The sequence below is a fragment of the Dipodomys ordii genome, unplaced genomic scaffold (assembly GCF_000151885.1).
Source record: "Dipodomys ordii isolate 6190 unplaced genomic scaffold, Dord_2.0 Scaffold46, whole genome shotgun sequence".
In the NCBI taxonomy this organism is placed as follows: Eukaryota; Metazoa; Chordata; class Mammalia; order Rodentia; family Heteromyidae; genus Dipodomys; species Dipodomys ordii.
In genome coordinates, this window is record NW_012267262.1 from 11,483,883 (window position 1) to 11,503,165 (window position 19,283).

Genomic DNA, 19,283 nt, shown 5'->3' on the forward strand with positions numbered 1-19,283 from the left:
ATTTCTCAACAATGGGAGACACGAGAAAGCCAGCAACCACAGATGTTTCCCGGAGTTCTCTTTCAGCAGAAACTGGAGCCCTTTCCACAGAATCAACACTCTCTGGCTTGCACCAGCAAACAAATTATGATTTCAATGGTCATACAATTAAGCCCACAAGTTGGGAAACTCATTCAGCTGCAACTACTCTTCCCGAACGAACTTCAGCTGCCAAAGCATTAAAACCTCAGAATTTCAATGAGATGGCTGGGCAGTCCGTGGCTTCAGAAAGATCTAACGTTCAGGATGTACTCCTTGGACCAAGTAGTGACCGGACTGTACAACAGTCAGGTGTAAGCGGGGCTGTAAGTCACTCGGACCTCTGGCCTACAAGCCGTAGCAACTCTTCTAGAGACTTTCAAGCAGCGAAAAGTGACTATTATCCATCCACAAATCAACATTCTGCTTTGCAGCCCCATCTCCAGCTGCCTGTCCAGTTAGCCCGTCCTCTTTGGCTGACCTGGCCAAGTTTGACTTCTGCAGCTACTCACATGCAGGAAATGCTTTCCGATGGAACGGACACAAGTTCGGAAATTTCCAGTGAGCTCTATGGATCACCTGGGAGAAATACTTCCACGCCATTCCAGAGTATCCTGGGTGATCACTCAGTTGCTGACTCTTCTCTTAAATCTACCAGTGCCTTTCCCAAGGTCCCCTCCAAAGTGCTGCGAACTTCTCGGCGCCCCCCAAAATGGACAGGTGCAGCCACGAATGCAGGTAGTTTGTTTCACGGGACCCAGAAAACAGGTATGACTGCTTTCGTGGCCAAAGCATCTTCAAGCTCAACACCGACACCCAGCTTTGCTCTGAAGGCCCAATCCTCCTTTCAGTAGTGAGCTAGCAACCCCAAATAGGCATGCTGTCGAGCCTCTGCCCACTGGCGTTTCCTTCAGAATTTGTGTTTTCATTGCCGTTTTCCTGTAAATGGTGGTCTTGTTATGTCCATGGTCTTAATGAGCCTGAGGTTGTTTTCTTACCTGAGTTCTTAAACACTACAAACCCAGAGTGCAGAGATTTCTCACCCTACCCCTGTAAGTTGCCTGCATTCATCTTCAGGATGGGCGATGTGGGCATCTGGGCTGTGACAAACATTACCTTTTCTCTCTTTGCAGTGAGCTCCTCAGTGTCATCCAACCTAGAACCAACAGCAGCTGCCGCCACCACCACCTTGTTTTCGAGGCGATCAAGTCCAGCCGCACTGTCTGCAGCCCTGGTTGCCAAGGGGACCAATGGCAGCAGTTTGACTACAGCTCTAGCTAAAAACATCACCAACAAGGCAGCACCTAGCCCAAAGATGGCAGCAGCTGCAGCTCATACAGCTTTTCCATTCACCCCAACTTACATGTTTGCCAAAACTGCACATACCATGAACACACATACAGCCATGCCAGGGAACACGGGAACTGCCTCTGGTCTCTTGTCCACCACACACCTCCCCAGGAAACCACAAGCCATGTACACAGGCGTCCCAAACCCCACCAAGCCAGAGACGCCCAGAGCATCGACCCCACGCCCACTGACAATCACAGCAGCCTTGACATCCATGACGGCATCAGTGAGGGCCACCCGGCTGCCGCCGTGGCAGGCAGTAAACACCGATGTTGCTCTTTCTGCTGTGTCAACAGCTGCGGTCACAGCTGGAAAAATGGCATCCAACCTGGAGTGTCAGATGTCCCAGAGGCTCCTGGTGAAGACAGGTGAGAGGCACTGTCTGAATTAACTCACAAGCATCAAGTCTGGCCTCAGAGACACAACAGAATTCTTTTCTCTTAGAATAGCAGTTCTCAACCTGAGGTGATTTCCCCCTTCCTCGGGTGGAGGGAATGTTTGGCCATGTGTGGAGACAGTTTGAGTTGTCCCCCTGGGGAAGGGGCTGTTGGAATTTAGTGGTTAGGTACCTAGGATTCTGCTAAATGTCCTACAATCCATGAGACACCTTAATAGGAAGAAGCCATCCAGGCCAAGCTAGGTGGTCATGGGCTGACACCTGTAATCCTAGCTATTTAGAAGGCTGAGACCTGAAGATTTTGGTTTATAGCCAGTCCAGGTGGAAAAGTCTCCAATTAACCAGCAAAAAGGCAGAAGTGAAGGCATGGTTCAAGTGGTAGAACACCAGCCTTGAGCTAAAAAAAAGTCAAGCAAGAGCATGAGGCCCTGAGTTCAAGCCCAAGTACTGGCAATAATAATAATAGTAATAGTAATAATGATGATGGTACTCCAGCCTAAGATGTCACAAAGGTTGAGAAAGCTTGATCTTCATCAAGGAGTAGAGGAGAGAGCAGAGGAGACAGAAGGAGAGGGCAGGGGATAGAAAGGGAGAGGAGAGAGGCAAAAGGTGACTAAGATTCTAGTCCTAGGATTAGCCCTAGGGAAGTGACAGTTCCTCCAGGGGGTTTCATTACAACTGCACATCATGGTTTGTCTAAAGCCTATCAGTGATGCCTCATGAAATATGATTCAATGAGCACAAAATCTCAGGAAGTGCTATGATATTCAGCAGGGTTTTATGTCATGCATATTTTTCACCAGCAGAAATCAAGAGTACGGCTCTTGTATACAAGGCGGGAGCCTAGGCTTTCTTGTGATGTTAAAAAAAAAAAGGAGACTTGCCTTAAAAAATGAGCAGGGAATACTGGAACCATGAGCAGAGTGAGGATGCTGTCTCTGTCTTCCTCCCCAGGAAAGACGGCCTAGCACAGGGTACTTTGAATAGCGTGGTAGTGTTTGCTACCAAAAAAGCATTGGACAAATTATTTAAAAGAGTATGCCAATGTTGAATGCTTGTAGCCCCGCTTTCCTTCTGGCCCCACAAAGAATTAAATGAAAGTATATCCTGAGACATATCCTATTCTAAAATGGGAAATGGTGAAACTAATCTTAGCAGAAAATACAGTATCTCTTTCTATTTCTCAAGAAATGAAACCATCTGCTTTTCTGCTCCCCCTCCCCCTCGCCACATCCCCTCCCTCTCAGAGGGGAACGCAGCCCAGGCCCCTTCAGGCATAAATATCTTCCTCTCTTTCCTTTTGCCCCACCTCCACCCCCCTGCCACATAAAGCCAGACACAACACTTCTCTTCATCCTGGTTCACCTCTAGTGACATTATCCCGCCATTATCACCCACTTAAATTTCTGCAACTCCAGCCACATTTATCTCTCTTCAGTCTGTTCTCTAGACTGTAGTCAAGGGAACCATCTCAAATGCATCCTTTTGCTTCAAACTCTTCATTTCCCATTGCCTGCAGGCCCTGAACATGTACACTGACATATTTCACTTGTCTCTTCATACGTCTCTGACATATTTCTCTTGCCACCTTTGCACGTGGCCTTCCCTCCAGAAGGAATATGGAGGAAGGGGGGCAGCAATCGCTCTTCCTTTTATCCAGGACACACCAAAGCATTAGTACCTATGGAAACTTCTCTAGTTCTAGCCCCTGGCCCAACTCAAGGCCAGATGCCCTTTTTTAGAAACTCTGACAGCATCCTGGGCTTCCCTTCCAATCACCTGTCACATCCAATCACATGTGCCCATTCTTCACTCACTTGCTCCTTCTGAATTGAGGGTTGTTGGAGGCTACAGCACCTAGTTCAGGGCCTGCACCTAAGCAGGCCACCCGCAGATGCCATGGGAGGACATTGGTGACATGCAGAATCACCAAAGGGCAGAAACCCCCAGAGCTCAGCTCTCAAGGTCAGAGGTTAAGTCAGAAATCAAGTGCCATCCACGTACCAGCTGGTGTCCATTAGGACCCTACAAATGACTAAGGCTTTCTTTCATTTGGACTTTAGCAGGACAATAATCACTAACCCAGCCTAGCTCCTCATCTCCACCTATGTTTATCAACTGCTCAGAATTTGTTGAGTTGGTGGCTGAGAGAGATGAGGGTGGGGCAGAAATTCTGCTCCCTGTCTGGTCCATACCACACTCTAATGACTATTCTTCTGTTTCACCCCCCACAGTTATCTTTCTAATGCAGAGAAGAATGCCGAGCAGCGATGCCTTGAAGTTCAGCGTGGCCAAAGGACTCACGCAGGCCTTGAGGAAGGCCTTCCGCCAGAATGATGTACTGGCTCATGTAAGATCCTTGCCTTGCTTGGTAACCAGGCCCATACAGCCCTGTCTCCCTGTCAGGCCAGAGCATACACACATGGTTTCCCTCCTTCTTAGGTACATATCCACGCTTGCTAGAAGTGGAGTCACTCAGCATTTTGACCAACAACCTATCTATTGTGGCTGGAGAAAAGGGTCCCATTTTCAGAATGAAAACTGAGACTAATTGCCTTACATTGGATATTATTTTTAAGGCCTGAAATATACTGTTTTAAGCAATGCTATTAATCCATCATTTAAGAAGAGTAGTTAACATTGTAATTCTCTACAGGAGATCCTTTGCTTTTTTTTTTCTGCTTTTTTCCCTTCTTATCATTTATTCCATGATAAACAGTGACTTCTTTCTGGACATTTAACATTGATTTCAACTTGTAAATTCAGGCCAACTTTGCTGAGATTGCTGGCAGCAGAAAGGGAGTTAAACTCCCCTTCCCCATCCTCCCTGTCTCCCCTCCCCCACCTCCATGCCAAATACTGTTTAACAACCACCGGCTGATTTCAATGGCATAGCCAAGTGATAGAAGCTTTGTTTCACACTCTTTTGGTTTCATTCCAAGTGTGAAAGCAGTAAACACGATTGGCAGCCAGTAGACTCCCTTTTTAACCACTTTAAAATATTGTTCTGGCCGCTTCTTGTGATGTCCTGTTTGACAGCTACATTCAGCTTGGTGGCTCTCCCCCACCCATTGTACCAAGGGCTGGGAAGGAGATTTGGCACATGGCTGATTAGTCATTGTCAATCTCTCTAGAAAAAAGAAATAAAAAGAACAACTGGAGGAAGGAAAAAATAAAGAAGAGAAAAAGAAATGCATTTTATGAGAGGGTTCTTTGGTTTCTCTACTAGAAGCTTACAAATTTTCAATTAAAAGATGAATATGGAGGGCTGGGAAGGTGGCTCAGTGGTAGAGCACTTGTCTTGCATGCATGAGGCCCTGGGTTGGATTCCTCAGCACCACATAATAGAAAAACCTGGAAGTGGTGCTGTGGCTCAAGTGGTAGAGCACTAGCCTGGAGCTGAAGAGCTGGGGGACAGCGCCCAGGCCCAGAGTTTAGGCCCCACAACTGACAAAAAAAAAGATTAAAAAAAGATGACTATGGAAATATTCTTTAGTGATGTGATACAGTTTTTAACTAAATTCCAGTCATTTTCCACCTGCTTTCACAGCACTGATCTTCTGGCCTTCACTGCATTTCATCACTGACCACTGCAACAATTAGATCTCTCTCTCTCTCTTTCTTCCTATCTCTCCCTCTCTCTCCCCCTCTCCCTTTCCCTCTCCTTTTCTCTTCTTACTCCTCCTCTCTCCTCCCTGCTCCCTTCTCCCCTTCCCCTCTCCCCTCTCCCCTCTCTCCTCTCTCTTAGAATTGGGAATTGAACTCAGAATCTTGAGCTTAGGCAGGCACTCTACCAGTTGTACCTGTACCACAGCTCTAATCCTTTTTGTTTTTCGTTTGTTTTTCAGATAGGGTCTCATGCGTTTGCCTAGGTTGGCCTCTGACTGTATTCCTCCTACCTCTACCTTCTGAGTAGCTGGAATCACAGGCATGCACCACCATGCCTAGACCAGCATTATTCCTCCTCCTCCTCCTCCTTCTCTTTCTCCTCCTCCTCCTCCTCCACCACCACCACCTCTTCTCTCTCTTCCTCCTCCTCCTTTTTAAATTAACTTATTTTAAAAATTAAATTTATTTACATGTTATACTTTTCAATTCTTTGGTATTACCACCATAAATAGAAATCAAGGTCGTTTGCCAAAAATAAAAGCTAGTGGTAAAAATGAGAGTAAGGGACATGAAACAGCTTGTGAATACCAAGCTAGGTATTTTTGACTGCACAAGGCTCAGAGACAAAGCCTGATGTCCCTTTGCTTGTTTGTTTAAGAAGAAGAAGAAGAAGAAGTGAATAGTAAATAGTCCCAGAACCAAGGCTTGCTCTTTGAGTTGATTGTAAGGGTTGGAAAGGAAGGAACTTTCTCACTGGATAAAGTAGATGTTCTGGGTTGTGTCAGTGCCCCCCCCCAAAGCCCCTCTGATTCTACCTACAATCATCTTTAACATCATCTTTAGAGAAAGAACCAACAGGGAATGCACTGTGGAGGGACTAAAGCATACCTGTCTCGTTGCAAAAATCAGTCATCTTGGTTTCTTTGGAAAATACCTGTGACTCGGGTCTTCATATGTGCTAGGTGTGTGCTCCACCACTGGGCTAAACTCTCAGCTTCATGAGGCATTTCTAATGGAGATGCAGGACTCAGCAGAAAGGCAGAGGTTCCAAACATAATATAGAGGTCTAGGTTTACAAGATGAAAAGCATGCTGGGTGATGCTGCTGGTTGCAAAAGTATTTCATACTACTGAACAGCACACTTAAAAATGGTTAAGATGGCAGATGGTATTTCATGTGTAATTTACCAAAATACAATAAAAATCGGGAGCTGGGGATATAGCTCCGAATATAGTACAGTCTATTCAAAGCCCTGGGTTCAATCTCCAGCACTACCCAAAAAGAAAAAAAAGGAAAGTAGTTGTTATGAAGTAATATCCACAGGGGAGGCATACATATATTATGTGATTATATGTACATATTTATCTGTGTATATACATACATATATATGTGTGTGTGTGTGTGTGAAATATGTCTATTCCTAAGGAAAAATAACTGAAAGGGAATATACTCAGAAGTTGTTGTAGAATTGTATTACAGCAGTAGTAGAGGCAATTGTTAATTTTTAAGTAAATGTTAATTCTATAATAAGCAGTACATATAATATATTAAAACAAACACTTGGCACTGTACATATGAGATACCAAGAAAGCAAAATTTTAAACAAGAAGTTCTAAACCTTCAAAATCTTCCTAATGAGACAGACAGAGTTCAGTGTCTCTTAGTACAGAGCTGGGAGATAAAAGCTCTCCGAGGTTTCTCCTATAACCTTGGCCTTGAACCAGTGTAGAAGCAAGGTGTAGAGCCAGTCTGAACGACTCGAGGTTCAAAGCCAGCCCGGGCAGGAAAGACTGTGAGACTCTTATCTCCAATAAACTGCTCGAAAACCAGAAGTGGTGCTGTGGCTCAAGCTGTAGAGCGCTTGCCGTGAGCTGAAGAGCTGAGGGACAGCGCCTAAGCCCAGAGTTCAAGCCTCACGACCGACAAAAAAAAGAGAGAGAGAGAGAGAGAGAGAAAAGAAATCGCTTTTTTTTTGCCAGTACTTTAACTCAGGACCTTGTACTCTCTCTTGCTCAGCTTTTTCACTCATGACTAGCATTCCACTACTTGAGCCAAGAGTCTCAGATTTGTCTGCCTGAATTTGGCTTTTTTGGGGGCAAGGGGTAGTCCTGTATCTTGAACTCAAGGGCTTGGACTCTATCCCTGAGCTTTTGCACTCAAAGTTAGTGCTCTACCATTTGAGCCACAGCTCCATTTCTAACTTTTTGTAGTTAATAATTAGAGATAAGAGTCTCTCTGACTTTTCCTGTCTGTGGCTAGCTTTGAACCATAATCCTCAGATCTGGGCTCCCAACTGGGATTGCCTTTAACATACTTTTTGACTTCTCCCTTAAGATGGCTCACTTAATGAATCATTTCTGCCTTTTTTTTTTTGGAGGGGGGGTTAGTACTAGAGTCTGACATTAAGGCCTTGGCTTTCTTGCTCACAACTGGTACTCTACAACTTGAGCCATGCCTCCAGCTCAACATTTTGCTGGTGGAGTCTCATGGACTTCTCTGCCTAGGCTGGCTTCCAACTGTGATCCTCCAGATCTCAGCCTCCTGGGTAGCTAGGATTACAGGCATGACCCACCATTTAATTCTCATAAATGATAAGAAATGTCACAAAGCTGTTTTTACCAGCATTCCATTTGCTATAAGTATTTCTGCCTGCTGTCTCCTCTCTGTCTTTTTGCAGCTAATTAGCACTCACAGGATTATACTGTCACACTCAGCAAAGCAAAAAGCAAAGAATTCAATTTTATCTCATGGATTGGATGTGAACTTTATTCTGTTGTATTGTGATGCTTTGAAATTTACTAATCCACGTATGCTTTACAGAATTGTGAGACTATTTGTTGAATGAGAGCATCTTATTTCTCAGACTTGCTAAGTAACCGTCGTGGCTCAAAGAACTTAAAGTATGGTGCAAAATAAACAGTGAGTTCGGGGGGGGTCCATTTGTTTTGTAGGTGGACATTCTGGAACATTCTCATAATGTCACGGTTGGTTATTATGCTACTAAAGGGAAGACGGTCTACTTGCCGACTGTTGTGGTGGATACGCTGGGTGTTTATGGAGTCAGTAATGTCACTGCAGATCTGAAGCAGCACACCCCAAGCTTGCAGTCTGTGGCCATTCTTGCCTCTCCATGGAAGCCCCAGCCTGCAGGCTACTCCCAGCTGAAAACAGGCAAGTAACTCAGAAGGAAAGGATTCCTATGTATAGTAAAATCAAGGCCAATGTCAAATGGATATCTGCCTTGAACTCCATTGTTAGCTGTTCTGGCATCTTTTTGAAATTATTTGTTTATGTATTTATTTGTATTTGGGGGTAAGAAGGGGGGTTGGAAGAAAATGATTGAGGAGGTGACACTGTTCAAACAGAAATGTACTCATTGCTTATGTAGCTGACCCCTTTGTATATCACCTTTACAATAATTAGAAAAATGACAAAACAAAAATAGAGTGGGTGGAGGAGAGGGGTGTAGTTCAATTGATAGAGTGCTTGACTAGCAAGGATTCAATCTTTAGTACTATAAAAAATATCAATCAATTAATGAAATTACTCTGCAAGATATGATGTTTTAGGTGTGTATTATACACTCATATACCCTGGGCAGTATTTTCTTGCATTTGTGTACATTCGTTTACATGAACAAAATGTTCCTGTGTGTTCACAGGAGGACCTATAAAGAATATTCATTGCAGCTGTTTGCCTGTAACAATGAAAAATGTAAAACAGCCAATTTGCTCGTCAATAAAGAGTTTTTAAACTGGTTTAATCATACCAAAGATAAGAAGTATTTTAATCTAGTTACCCCATGTTATACCAAGTCATGAATATAAGTCACATATTTAATTTACTTACAGAAATCTAGGAAACAATAAAAAATGTGTGTATAGATTGATGAAAAGCTGCACATTCCAAGAATGGTCACAGGTGTAGATAGCACAGAGCTCACCCTGATCAAAATAAAAGCTCCTGACATTCATGTGCAAAGAAATTACCTTTAGGTCATGACCAACAGAAAGAAAAATCAGGACAAATAATCAGCAAACCTTCTGGAAATGTGTATAGCAATATGCTGCATTGAAGGGTTAAAATCAGATTCTATTTTAGCCTCAAGCTCTTAGGGAAAAAGAATCAAAAACATTTTCTGTTGTCATCTATGTACATCAAGAACTATTCACACTTAGGGCTGTGCACAGGTATGAAAGACCTACAGTATTCTCCCTAACCTTTTCCTTCAGTTAGGGAGCCTGTTGGCTCTGGGGCAGCCTAGCCCTTTTTTGGCATATTTTAAGCCTCCTTGTGTACTTTTTCAAATGGCCTGCCAATCAAATGTCCAAGTCTCCTGTACATTGGCCTATGCTTTTTGAACCTTGCATATATTAAAAATGTTCTATCCTTGGAGCTTTTTGCAATTAGTACATAGGAACACTGAGTACTGAAGTTTTTCTCCTTGTCTTACCAATGAATACTAATGAGTTGAACATCCATAAAATGTATAATGTGGGTCAAATAGGTTTCCAATCTAGGTGTCACTACATCAGTTTAGATCATGGGATCCTTCTTTCTTTTAACCTTACTGGCAATTTCTGATTTGCAACGTTTGTAAACCACAAGGGCAGAGGGAAAACAGAGAAGATGAGACAGTAAACTTAGTAATGGAGGTCAATTGATTTCCCCCCTCTGAAAAAGAAGGCATGTTTTTCTCCTACATTAGTGTGTGTGTGTGTGTGTGTGTGTGTGTATGTGTGTGTGTGTGCACACGAGTCTGCTAGTACTCAGGCTCGAACTCAAAGCCTGATGCTGTCCCTTAGCTTTTCCAGTCACGGGTAGTGTTCTACCACTTGAGCCACAGCTCTACTTCTGGCTTTCTGGTGGTTAATTGCAGAGAAGAGGCTCATGAACTTTCCTGCCTAGGCTGGCTTCGAACCATGATCTTCAGATCTCAGCCTCTTGAGTAGCTAGGATTACAGGTGGGAGCCATTGTTGCCAACTTCTTAGCGCCAACATCTGCATCTTCCAGTTGGAGAAAATCACAACAGCCTTTGCACTGGAGGGAATCTCAGACTCCGTCTGAGATTCTTCAAATTTTTCTTTGTTACAAATCGTTGTAAGAGCTGCTTTTGAAACTATAATCAACTTGTCTGGTCCTATTGTTTTATTGGCCTAATTTCTCTAACCTAAAATCATGCTGTTTTGTATCATGACTGCTATTAAATCTGAGGAACTAAGAGGAAGCACTTGGGTGAACACTGATTTATAATTCTCATTGTAGTTCTGCAGTTCGTGAGCCAGTCAGACAACATACAGTCCTGCAAGTTTGCCCAGACCATGGAGCAGAGGCTGCAGAAGGCCTTCCAAGATGCGGAGAAGAAGGTCCTCAATACCAGAAGCAATCTGACAGCGCAGGTAGGGGTTACAGGCTTTGCGCTTGACAGTCAACCATAATGGGAATTTATTTGTAACCAAAACTATGTCCTATGGTTTCAAAGCTGCTTGTAGTTTGGGTTAGTGAGGGAAATGGACATCTGTTGGTGAGGCTATGACAGAAGATGCTGTGTCACTCTATCTGCTATGTAGATAGAGTACAGAGGGGTTACAATTACATGGGCAAGGAAATGAGTACATTTCTTATCAAGCATTGTAGCCTCCTCCTTTGTTTCCCCTTCCCATGCCTTCCCATCCCCCCATACCTCCCTCCCTCCCTACACATACCCCCTCCCCACCAGCCAAAGTTGTAAAGTTCGTTTTTTGACATAACGTCTTGTACATCTCATTGTTGCAATGGGTCCACCGGTATCCCTATTTAAACAATTTGTTTTTTCCATTCCCCTCCACAAAGTATACCAACATCAAATACAGTGAAAACAGAGGTTGTACCATGGGGGAGGGACATATAAAGCAACAAAGAAATCATCTGATAAATATGTTAGAAACAATCACAAGAAAGAAAAAACATTTGAATCCTTGTCTTGGGGTTCATTTAGCCTAACATCAACTTATCTGACCGTTTCTACTTGTCTCAGACACATGTTAGTAATTGCAAATAAGGGAAACCATGGGACCTGTTTCTTTGGGCCTGGCTTACTTCACTTAATATAATTTTTTCCAAGTCTTTCCATTTCCTAACAAATGGAGCAATGTCATTCTTTCTGATAGAGGCATAGAATTCCATTGCATACACACACTTTTGATATTGAAGGTTTCTTCTGTGTCAGGAACCAGGCTAAATGTCTTACAAATCTTATGCTCTGTGGTACTCAGTATTAACGATGCCCTTAAAATTCCATTTTGCACAAGAGGGAAATGAGAGAGATTTTGAAATTTCCAATAGGTCAAATAATGGAAATGAATGGAACAAGAACATGAGCCAAATTTCCCCCACCATCCACTACACTTTACCAGCATTAATTCACTGTGGTTCTTGGTGAAGTGTTTGGTCAACACATGAGACTTCTCTCCCACAGAAAACCCATTCCTGGTGAGCCATATAGCTCAACTTCCTGGCTATCAGCATACACACCATCAGAAAGCCATTCTCAGACCCAATGTTTGCAATTACATAGATAGTGTCCCACTACAGACAAATGCTTCTTAATGATATTCATCCAGCACCCCCCAATTTCTCTAATTAACTCTATGATTTCAATGTCTCTGTGTTGACTAATGAACTAAAGCCTTTGCAATTAGACCTAGTGCTTTTGAAATTGACATTTAGCATAAGTGGATTATAAAGTAAAGCCAATAAATATGTTGTGGAAAGGCACATGTTTTAATTTGAACAAGCAGCTCTCCTTTTTGATACTCAACCGACATATGTAGGGAAGTATCTCATTAGAACTGGGTTCCTATTAGACAAAATCTAAACATGTGTCAGAGTCTTAAGATTTATGTGAGGAGTGTGACTCAGCTTTCCTTTGGGAAATCTTTTTCTTTCTGATCACATCTGTAGTTCTCACAGGTGTGGGAGTCTAGCTAGATCTTGACAGCCGAAGATTCTTTAATTGTATGCAGGAAGCATACACTTATTGAGGATCTGCTATTGGTTAGCTACTGGGAGGACACCGAGGTAAATAAGTTGTCACTGGCCTTAGAAAGCCTCCATGTTGTGTGCTAGATATGGGCCACCAGATGAAATGTTATCAGTTAATTAACAAACAGTTCTTGGAAACAACTGCAACTCGTGATTTGAACACTGCATTGAAATCGATTTTTAGATGCTTTTGAAGTCTTCAAAGCTCTTAAAATTAGTGGATAATTGAAACCATCATTTTATTAACTCCATTTTGCTTTTTTCCTTAACTGACAGTTAGCACAAGAACCATATCTGTTACCTGAATTTAGCAGGCCCCCATATCATTCATAGATAACTACATGCTAACCCTCCCCTCCAGAGTCATCTGTTTCTCTAGAACCTAGATTATAATAAGTGACCTCCCATTTTATTATATGTATTAAACATAATTTGTCTAGCATGTTGAATCCTTCCTGGAACAAAACTGTGTAAGTAATTTAGAGAGGCACTGAAGGAAAAAAATGGTATTAGGACCTAGATTACAGTTGATTCAGGAGTACCGTGATTACGACAGACTCTAAACTCACAAGACTGAAGCAAAAATTTTTTTAAAAAGTCCTTAGCTTATGGCACTGCAAAGTGTATTTGGTTCACGTGCAGCTGGATACAAGTGCTGCAGTGATTTCTTCGTGAAGCTCTCACTTCATCTTTTGGCTTGCTTCCCTGGTCTCCCCTCACAGTCAGGTCTATTAGATGCTCTTAGTTTGCATCTTCCTGCCTGCTTATGGTCTTATGGAACAGAAGTGCCTTAAAATCATTTCTGAAAGAAAAATCATAAATATGGGGCTTGGCTCTCATTGGACCAATCACACCCATTTCTGAATCTATAACTATATAAGGAGATGAGATGTCCCAGTCCACCAGACAGAGTTCAGGCACTCGTTCCTGAAACTTGGGTGTGGCGATCCCATACAAAGCACTTCAATAATGAGAAGAGAGGTGGTTCCCCAAGAAAAACTATGGTGCTGCCATAGGAGCAAGAATGGAGGGTGGAGGAATAAGCAACTGTGTCTGGCTCCATCCAGCCTGTCGATGAATGGGGTGTGAGTAAAAAGAGATGTGGTCAGAAACAGCAGGCGTCCATGAGTAAAGGATGAGGGGAAAATCGCCTCTGTAGAGGCTGCTTCTTCTCAGGCAGGCATGATTCCCAAGGGCTAGAGGGTTCAGAGCTATGGCCTTTCTATTATCAGAGCTCAGGTAGTCACTAAGAAAGACCATAATTATCTTAGACTATATTGTTATGCTGGGTACCCATAATTCATGCCTATAATTCTAGCAACTCAGGAAGCTGAGATCTGAGGATAACAGTTTGAAAGCATCCTGGGCAGGAAAGTCTGTGAGACTGTTATCTCAAATAACTACCAAAAAAGAGCTGTAACTCAAGTGGTAGAGCACTAGCCTTGAGTAAAAGAAGCTCAGGGACAGCACCAAAACCCTGAGTTCAAAACCTAGGACTGGGGGGGAGGTAATAAAAAATGAAAGGCATCCTATATTCATGAATTCCGAGACCAGATTGTAGAGATCTTGGCGCAACCCAAGTGAAAACTGCAGATATAATGCAAAATCCCAGGGATTTTTTGCCCTCAAAATAGAGATCCATCCTGAAATTAAAAGACCTTGAAATAGCAAATAACTCTTGAAAAGGACAAATATGAGAAGTTTCATAGTTTCTGATTTCAAAACTGAATACCAGCATGGCAGCAGCCTAAAGACAGACAGATAAACAAAAGATCTAGAATGGACAGCCCAGGACTAAACACTCTTATATAAATGCAGTAAACTATTAAATGGGGGAAAGGGCAATCTTTTAACAAGTTGGAAAAACCAGATGTCCTCATGCAAAGAAATGAAGCTGGACCTTTATCTACCATCACTGACCTCCCACATCCTCCACCCATTTAGTGGGAGAGCCAGGGGGCAGATGGGTCATGGCTGTGATGCATGGGGGGGGAACACACACAGAGAGTAGAGTGGCAAGGGGATTTGCCTCCGAACCTGGCAAAAATGTCTCACCAAGCATCGTGACTCCCCCTGTGTGTGTTCTTCAAAGCTTGGTTCATAAATTGACCCAGAAAACCTCATTTTCCAGCAACTAAAAAATGAAATTAGACAAAATGTGAGAAGAAGAAAATCCCGGAATTCTACTCATTCATCAGAAAGAATGATATTGTACCCTTTGTAAGGAAATGGAAAGAGTTGAAAAAAAAAACTATATTAAGTGAAGTAAACCAGAGCCAAAGAAACATAGAGTACGTGGTTTCCCTCATTTGAGGTAACTAGAATGTGTCTATAAATCTACAAGTAAACACAATGTATGATTAAAATATATACATACACACACACTGGGAAATGATACATTATATGTCTCTAGGTATTCACACATGGAGGACAAAGAAGGATATGCATAGGAGTGGTTGACAAAAAGCTCAATCGCCATGGGCATATGATCACATAAAATAATATTTATGAAACGAACTCCGAGGAAAGGAAACAAGAGACATTTTTAGTGGCCATTGTTGTTGTTTTTGTTTTCTTTTCCTTTTGCCTTGTTTGTTAGCTTGTTTATATTTGGGATGGTAAGGGAGCCAGAGAAAAAGTGAAACAAAGGTAAATGAAGACCACAGTGGTGCTCACTAGACACTATGTGGAAAGTGAACTGTATATCTTGTGGGTGGAGACGAGGGGGAAGACTGGGAGAGAGTGAGGGAAGGGGAGACATGGTTCAAAAAGAATTGTACTCATTACCTGATTCATGTAACTGTAACCCCTCTGTATATCAACTCTATAATAGCAATAAGTAAATACAGACAGACAGAGAAGAAAACCGTGCCATTCATAGGCCATTTTCTATGTTCTATAGTGAATTAATAGATCACAAGGAATGTGATGACTCTCTGGAGAGCCTATTTTAGCTTCCTGAGCTCCTCTCATAAATCAGGTTTAGATGCCCTTCTGACGAGCCTTGTGACAGTTCCATGCACTCTACATGTATGCAGTATGCTATATATCTATCAGCTTTCAAAATAAAACCCCAGGAAGTTGGACTCAAGTACTGTCTGTCTGAGCCTTCCTTAAATTTCACAGTTCTAGACTCATTTCTATTTCCAGAATCCAAAAAGTCCTTTGAGACCATTTTAGTACCTTCTTTAGGGCGGCTGAGTTAACCACTCTTAATTGATTAAACCACCTCCTCTCCCACCAACCCCCTCTGCCTCTTTTTTCTTGTGCTGGTCCTGGGACTTGAACTCAGAGCCTTAGTTGCTTTCCCTGAACATTTTTGTTCAAGGATAGCACTCTACTGCTTGAGCTAGACAGCTCCACTTTTGGCTTTTTGGTGGTTAATTGGAGATAAGAGTCTCATAGATTTTCCTGTCTGGGCTGGTTTCAAACTAGGATCCTCAGATCTCAGCCTCCTGAGTAGCTAGGATTACAGGCGTGAGCCACGGACACCTGGATTGGTTAACCCTTGTGATCTTAGCACAATGCATGCCACGCAGTGAGCAATCAGGAAGTGATGATGAATTATTGTCGTCTTTTCCTGGTTGTTTTTATTCCTACCCAGAACTTCTGCTTAAACTCTGCCGTCCCCCACCCCACACCTCCATGGAGCAGACCCTCATCTTAATCTTTCCTCCTATTTCCATTCAGATTGTGAGCATTTCCAATGCCTCCCAAGCTGTCACCTTGGTATACGTTGTGGGCAATCAGAGCACATTCCTCAATGGCACCGTGGCCAGCAGCCTCCTCAGCCAGCTCTCTGCTGAGCTGGTTGGATTCTACCTCACCTACCCGCCTCTTACTATTGCTGAACGTGAGTACAACCATATCATGTGCAAAGGCCCTGTGGTTTCCCCTGGAGGCTTACTCCAGAGCAGACCTCCACTGTGCCAGGCCACATGCTACGTCTATTATCATAAAGACCACTTGAAAAAAATGTAATAGATGGACATAGAATTGATAATATTGTACAGTGAAAGAGAGCACTTACAAGTTACATGTCTCTTCTCTTATTTGGGTCTTACAGTCATCCTAGAAAGTGGCTACAAAGTTAGAAAACTGAATCCCAGAGAGATCTCTCAAAATACCCAGTCAGCTACAGCTAGTAGGCTATGGAGCCTGGGATGTGCCTCTGGGCAGCCTGCTTTCTGAGCTCACGATACAGATACAGAAGTGTTGGGAACCTTCCAGCACATCTGTCCTTGGAGCCATCTAGATTGCCATGATTTCTCCCACTTTGGCCATCCACAAATGCTCCCGGAGCTTCGGCTCCTGTCTTGGCTGCAGTGTTCGTAGTGCAAGCCATTTGCAGTCAGCATCATGACTTCACTTGCTGAAGTCCCCATCGGCCCCATCTCCCCACCTGCCTCCATTATATAATCCTCATTGCCTGCAGGAGGCGTAGACTCCCAAGGCCGGGCAGCCTCCATTCTGTCCCCAGACACCTAGCCAATTGCTGAGGGAAGGAAAGGTTTGTATTCCTAACTAGTCATTCTTACATTTCACAAGGTCACTCCCATAGTTTCCCTTTTAAGCACATATTAGCAACATTGTTACATAATTTCTTTCTGTGGTTGTTTTGGTGCTATACATAAATGAGATAATGTGTGAATGATGGGGAGCGCATCACTGAGAACATTTTCAAATGTCTGTTTATTGGCAAGCTTTTGCAAATTTCCAGGTAGTAAAGAACCAATGACAGAGTTTTCCAAAAAAGATGGCATCCCTAAAGATTATGTCACATGGTAGCATATGCAGAATTAACCTCCTCGAATCATTTTGATACTCATAATTCCCATTGTTTTGATGTTCTCTTATCTTTTTATTGATTCCAAAGCTAGAGCCTTGCATTTGTCTGGCTTGCTTGTTTGCTTAGGGACGGTGCTCTACATTTGAGCCATACTTCCAGCCCTGCTTTTTGTTAGTTAATTGGAAATGGGGTCTCGTGGACTTTGCTACTCAGGCTGGCTTCAGATTGAGCTCTTGCAGGTTTCAGCCTCTGTGTAGCTAGGATTACAGGCGTGAGTCATAGGCCACAGGCACAATTAAGATTTCTTGAGTACATAGTACATACCCAACACTGCACTGAGTTCTTTTATGTGTGTGTGCCAATACTGGGACTTGAACTCACATCCTGGATGCTGCTGCCCTTAGCTTTTAGAGCTAGCAATCTACCACTTGAGCCACACCTCTTCTTCTGGCTTTTTTGGAGTTAATTGGAGAAAATAATCTCATAAGCCTTCCTGCCTGAGGTGGTTTTGAACTGCTATCCTCAGATATCCGCTGCCTAAGTAGTTATGATTCTAGACATGAGCCACTTTAGAACTTGGCAGCACCAAGTTCTTCTATGAATGAACTGTTAATAGGAGAGGAAGTGACTGTCCTCCTTGTGAAGCATTCTGAGCAATTTGAGACCTTTTGCGGAAAGCCTTTGGCTACGGCACTTACCCTCTTAACATTGGAAAAACTCACAGAAGAGGAAATCGTGCTAAATAACCTTAGTGATGGTCAGAGGATTTTTTTCAGACCAACTACATCTGTAGGTCTTGATAATGAGGGTGTTCCACTTAAGGTTTGGATGGAAACTGTGAAAAACAGAAACTCACAAACCCTAAAACCTCTGCACTTGAAAGTTAACCCTTCCCTGAGATTTTGGTTCTCTGAGCAGCTAGATAGTTTGGCCTGTGTGTCAGAGTTCCCACGGATGGCAAATCAGAGTTTAGCTACTTGTTAACTTCTCTGTGTTTACTTTCTAACACATATATATCAAACCTATCAAAGAAATCTGATGCGTTTCTTGTTTGTTTTAGCCCTGGAATACCCCAACCTTGATATATCAGAAACTACCAGAGACTACTGGGTAATCACAGGTAAGCCCTTCCTTCGTTGTTTCCTTCTTCATGGATGCAGGTTCATTTGTCTAAAACCATTCAGCAAGACACTAGCACCTTTCTTCACTCTGGTCCTTATAAATCAATGAGTTTCTTCCACAAGACTGCAAATAGAAGCTAAGGAAAGATCTCACACTGAAGATGATTAGTAGACAAGGCGATTTGAAACTGCTACCTTCAGTCTTCCCATCAGGCAGTGTCCTTTTGGCAAAAGTGGGCCTATTGGTAGTATGAGACTGTGGGTCTAGGGTACATCAGTGTGAATGGCTATCTATGCACAGATGGTAGGCTTTCTATCCAGCCCAAATTAAAGCTAGAGGACTGACAGACTTCCCCTGCTCCCAACATGACTCCCACTCCAAACCAACCCAGGTGGGCCATGATGGGGAAGGTGAGTGGAAGTATTTGGTGTTCTGGTTGTGGTTTCTTTTCTTTTCCCCTTCAACGTTTAACAAAAACAGCAAGGATGTTACTTTTTTTTTAAACAGAAGCTAGGCCATGGCTCTGAAAATGAGAGAAACAAAGATGGAGAGTAAAGGGAGAGGACCGATATTTGAGGGAGGAAAAGTGAACCAACAGCAGAGCCATCCAAGGGTAGAATGGTGAGAAGGGACCAATGGGGAGGAGATCTCAAGGGTGAAGGCATTAGTGGAGAGAGGGTATGAATTTGCTGGAGCTGCTATAACAAAGCCCCACACCGTGGAGAGCTGAAACAACCAAAGGCTGTGATTCCACATTTCTGGAAACTGGGATCAGGAGACTGACAGGATTGCTCTGTGCTGAGGCCCTTCTTGGTTGTGTTTCTTCATCTCCGCACGGTGTCTTCCCTCTGTGCCTGTGTCCTAACTTCTTTTTCTTAGGACACCTTTAAGGCATAGTAGCTGAAGGCCTATCCCCCTGACCTCATTTTAACTTCATTACTTCTTTAGAGACCCTCTCTTCAAATAGAATCACA

At 43.0% G+C, this 19,283-nt stretch overlaps 1 protein-coding gene across 1 annotated transcript in view; it reads left to right on the plus strand.

Annotated features, from left to right (window-relative positions):
• Positions 1 to 19,283, plus strand: part of Kiaa1549l (KIAA1549-like ortholog) — a 240,521-nt gene that overhangs the window by 136,135 nt on the left and 85,103 nt on the right. Inside the window, exons 3-8 of the mRNA XM_013019589.1 lie at positions 1,152 to 1,736; positions 4,000 to 4,115; positions 8,326 to 8,545; positions 10,641 to 10,774; positions 16,089 to 16,251; positions 18,248 to 18,307. Of these exons, the coding sequence (XP_012875043.1) occupies positions 1,152 to 1,736; positions 4,000 to 4,115; positions 8,326 to 8,545; positions 10,641 to 10,774; positions 16,089 to 16,251; positions 18,248 to 18,307 (1,278 nt within the window). The remainder of the gene's footprint in view (positions 1 to 1,151; positions 1,737 to 3,999; positions 4,116 to 8,325; positions 8,546 to 10,640; positions 10,775 to 16,088; positions 16,252 to 18,247; positions 18,308 to 19,283) is intronic.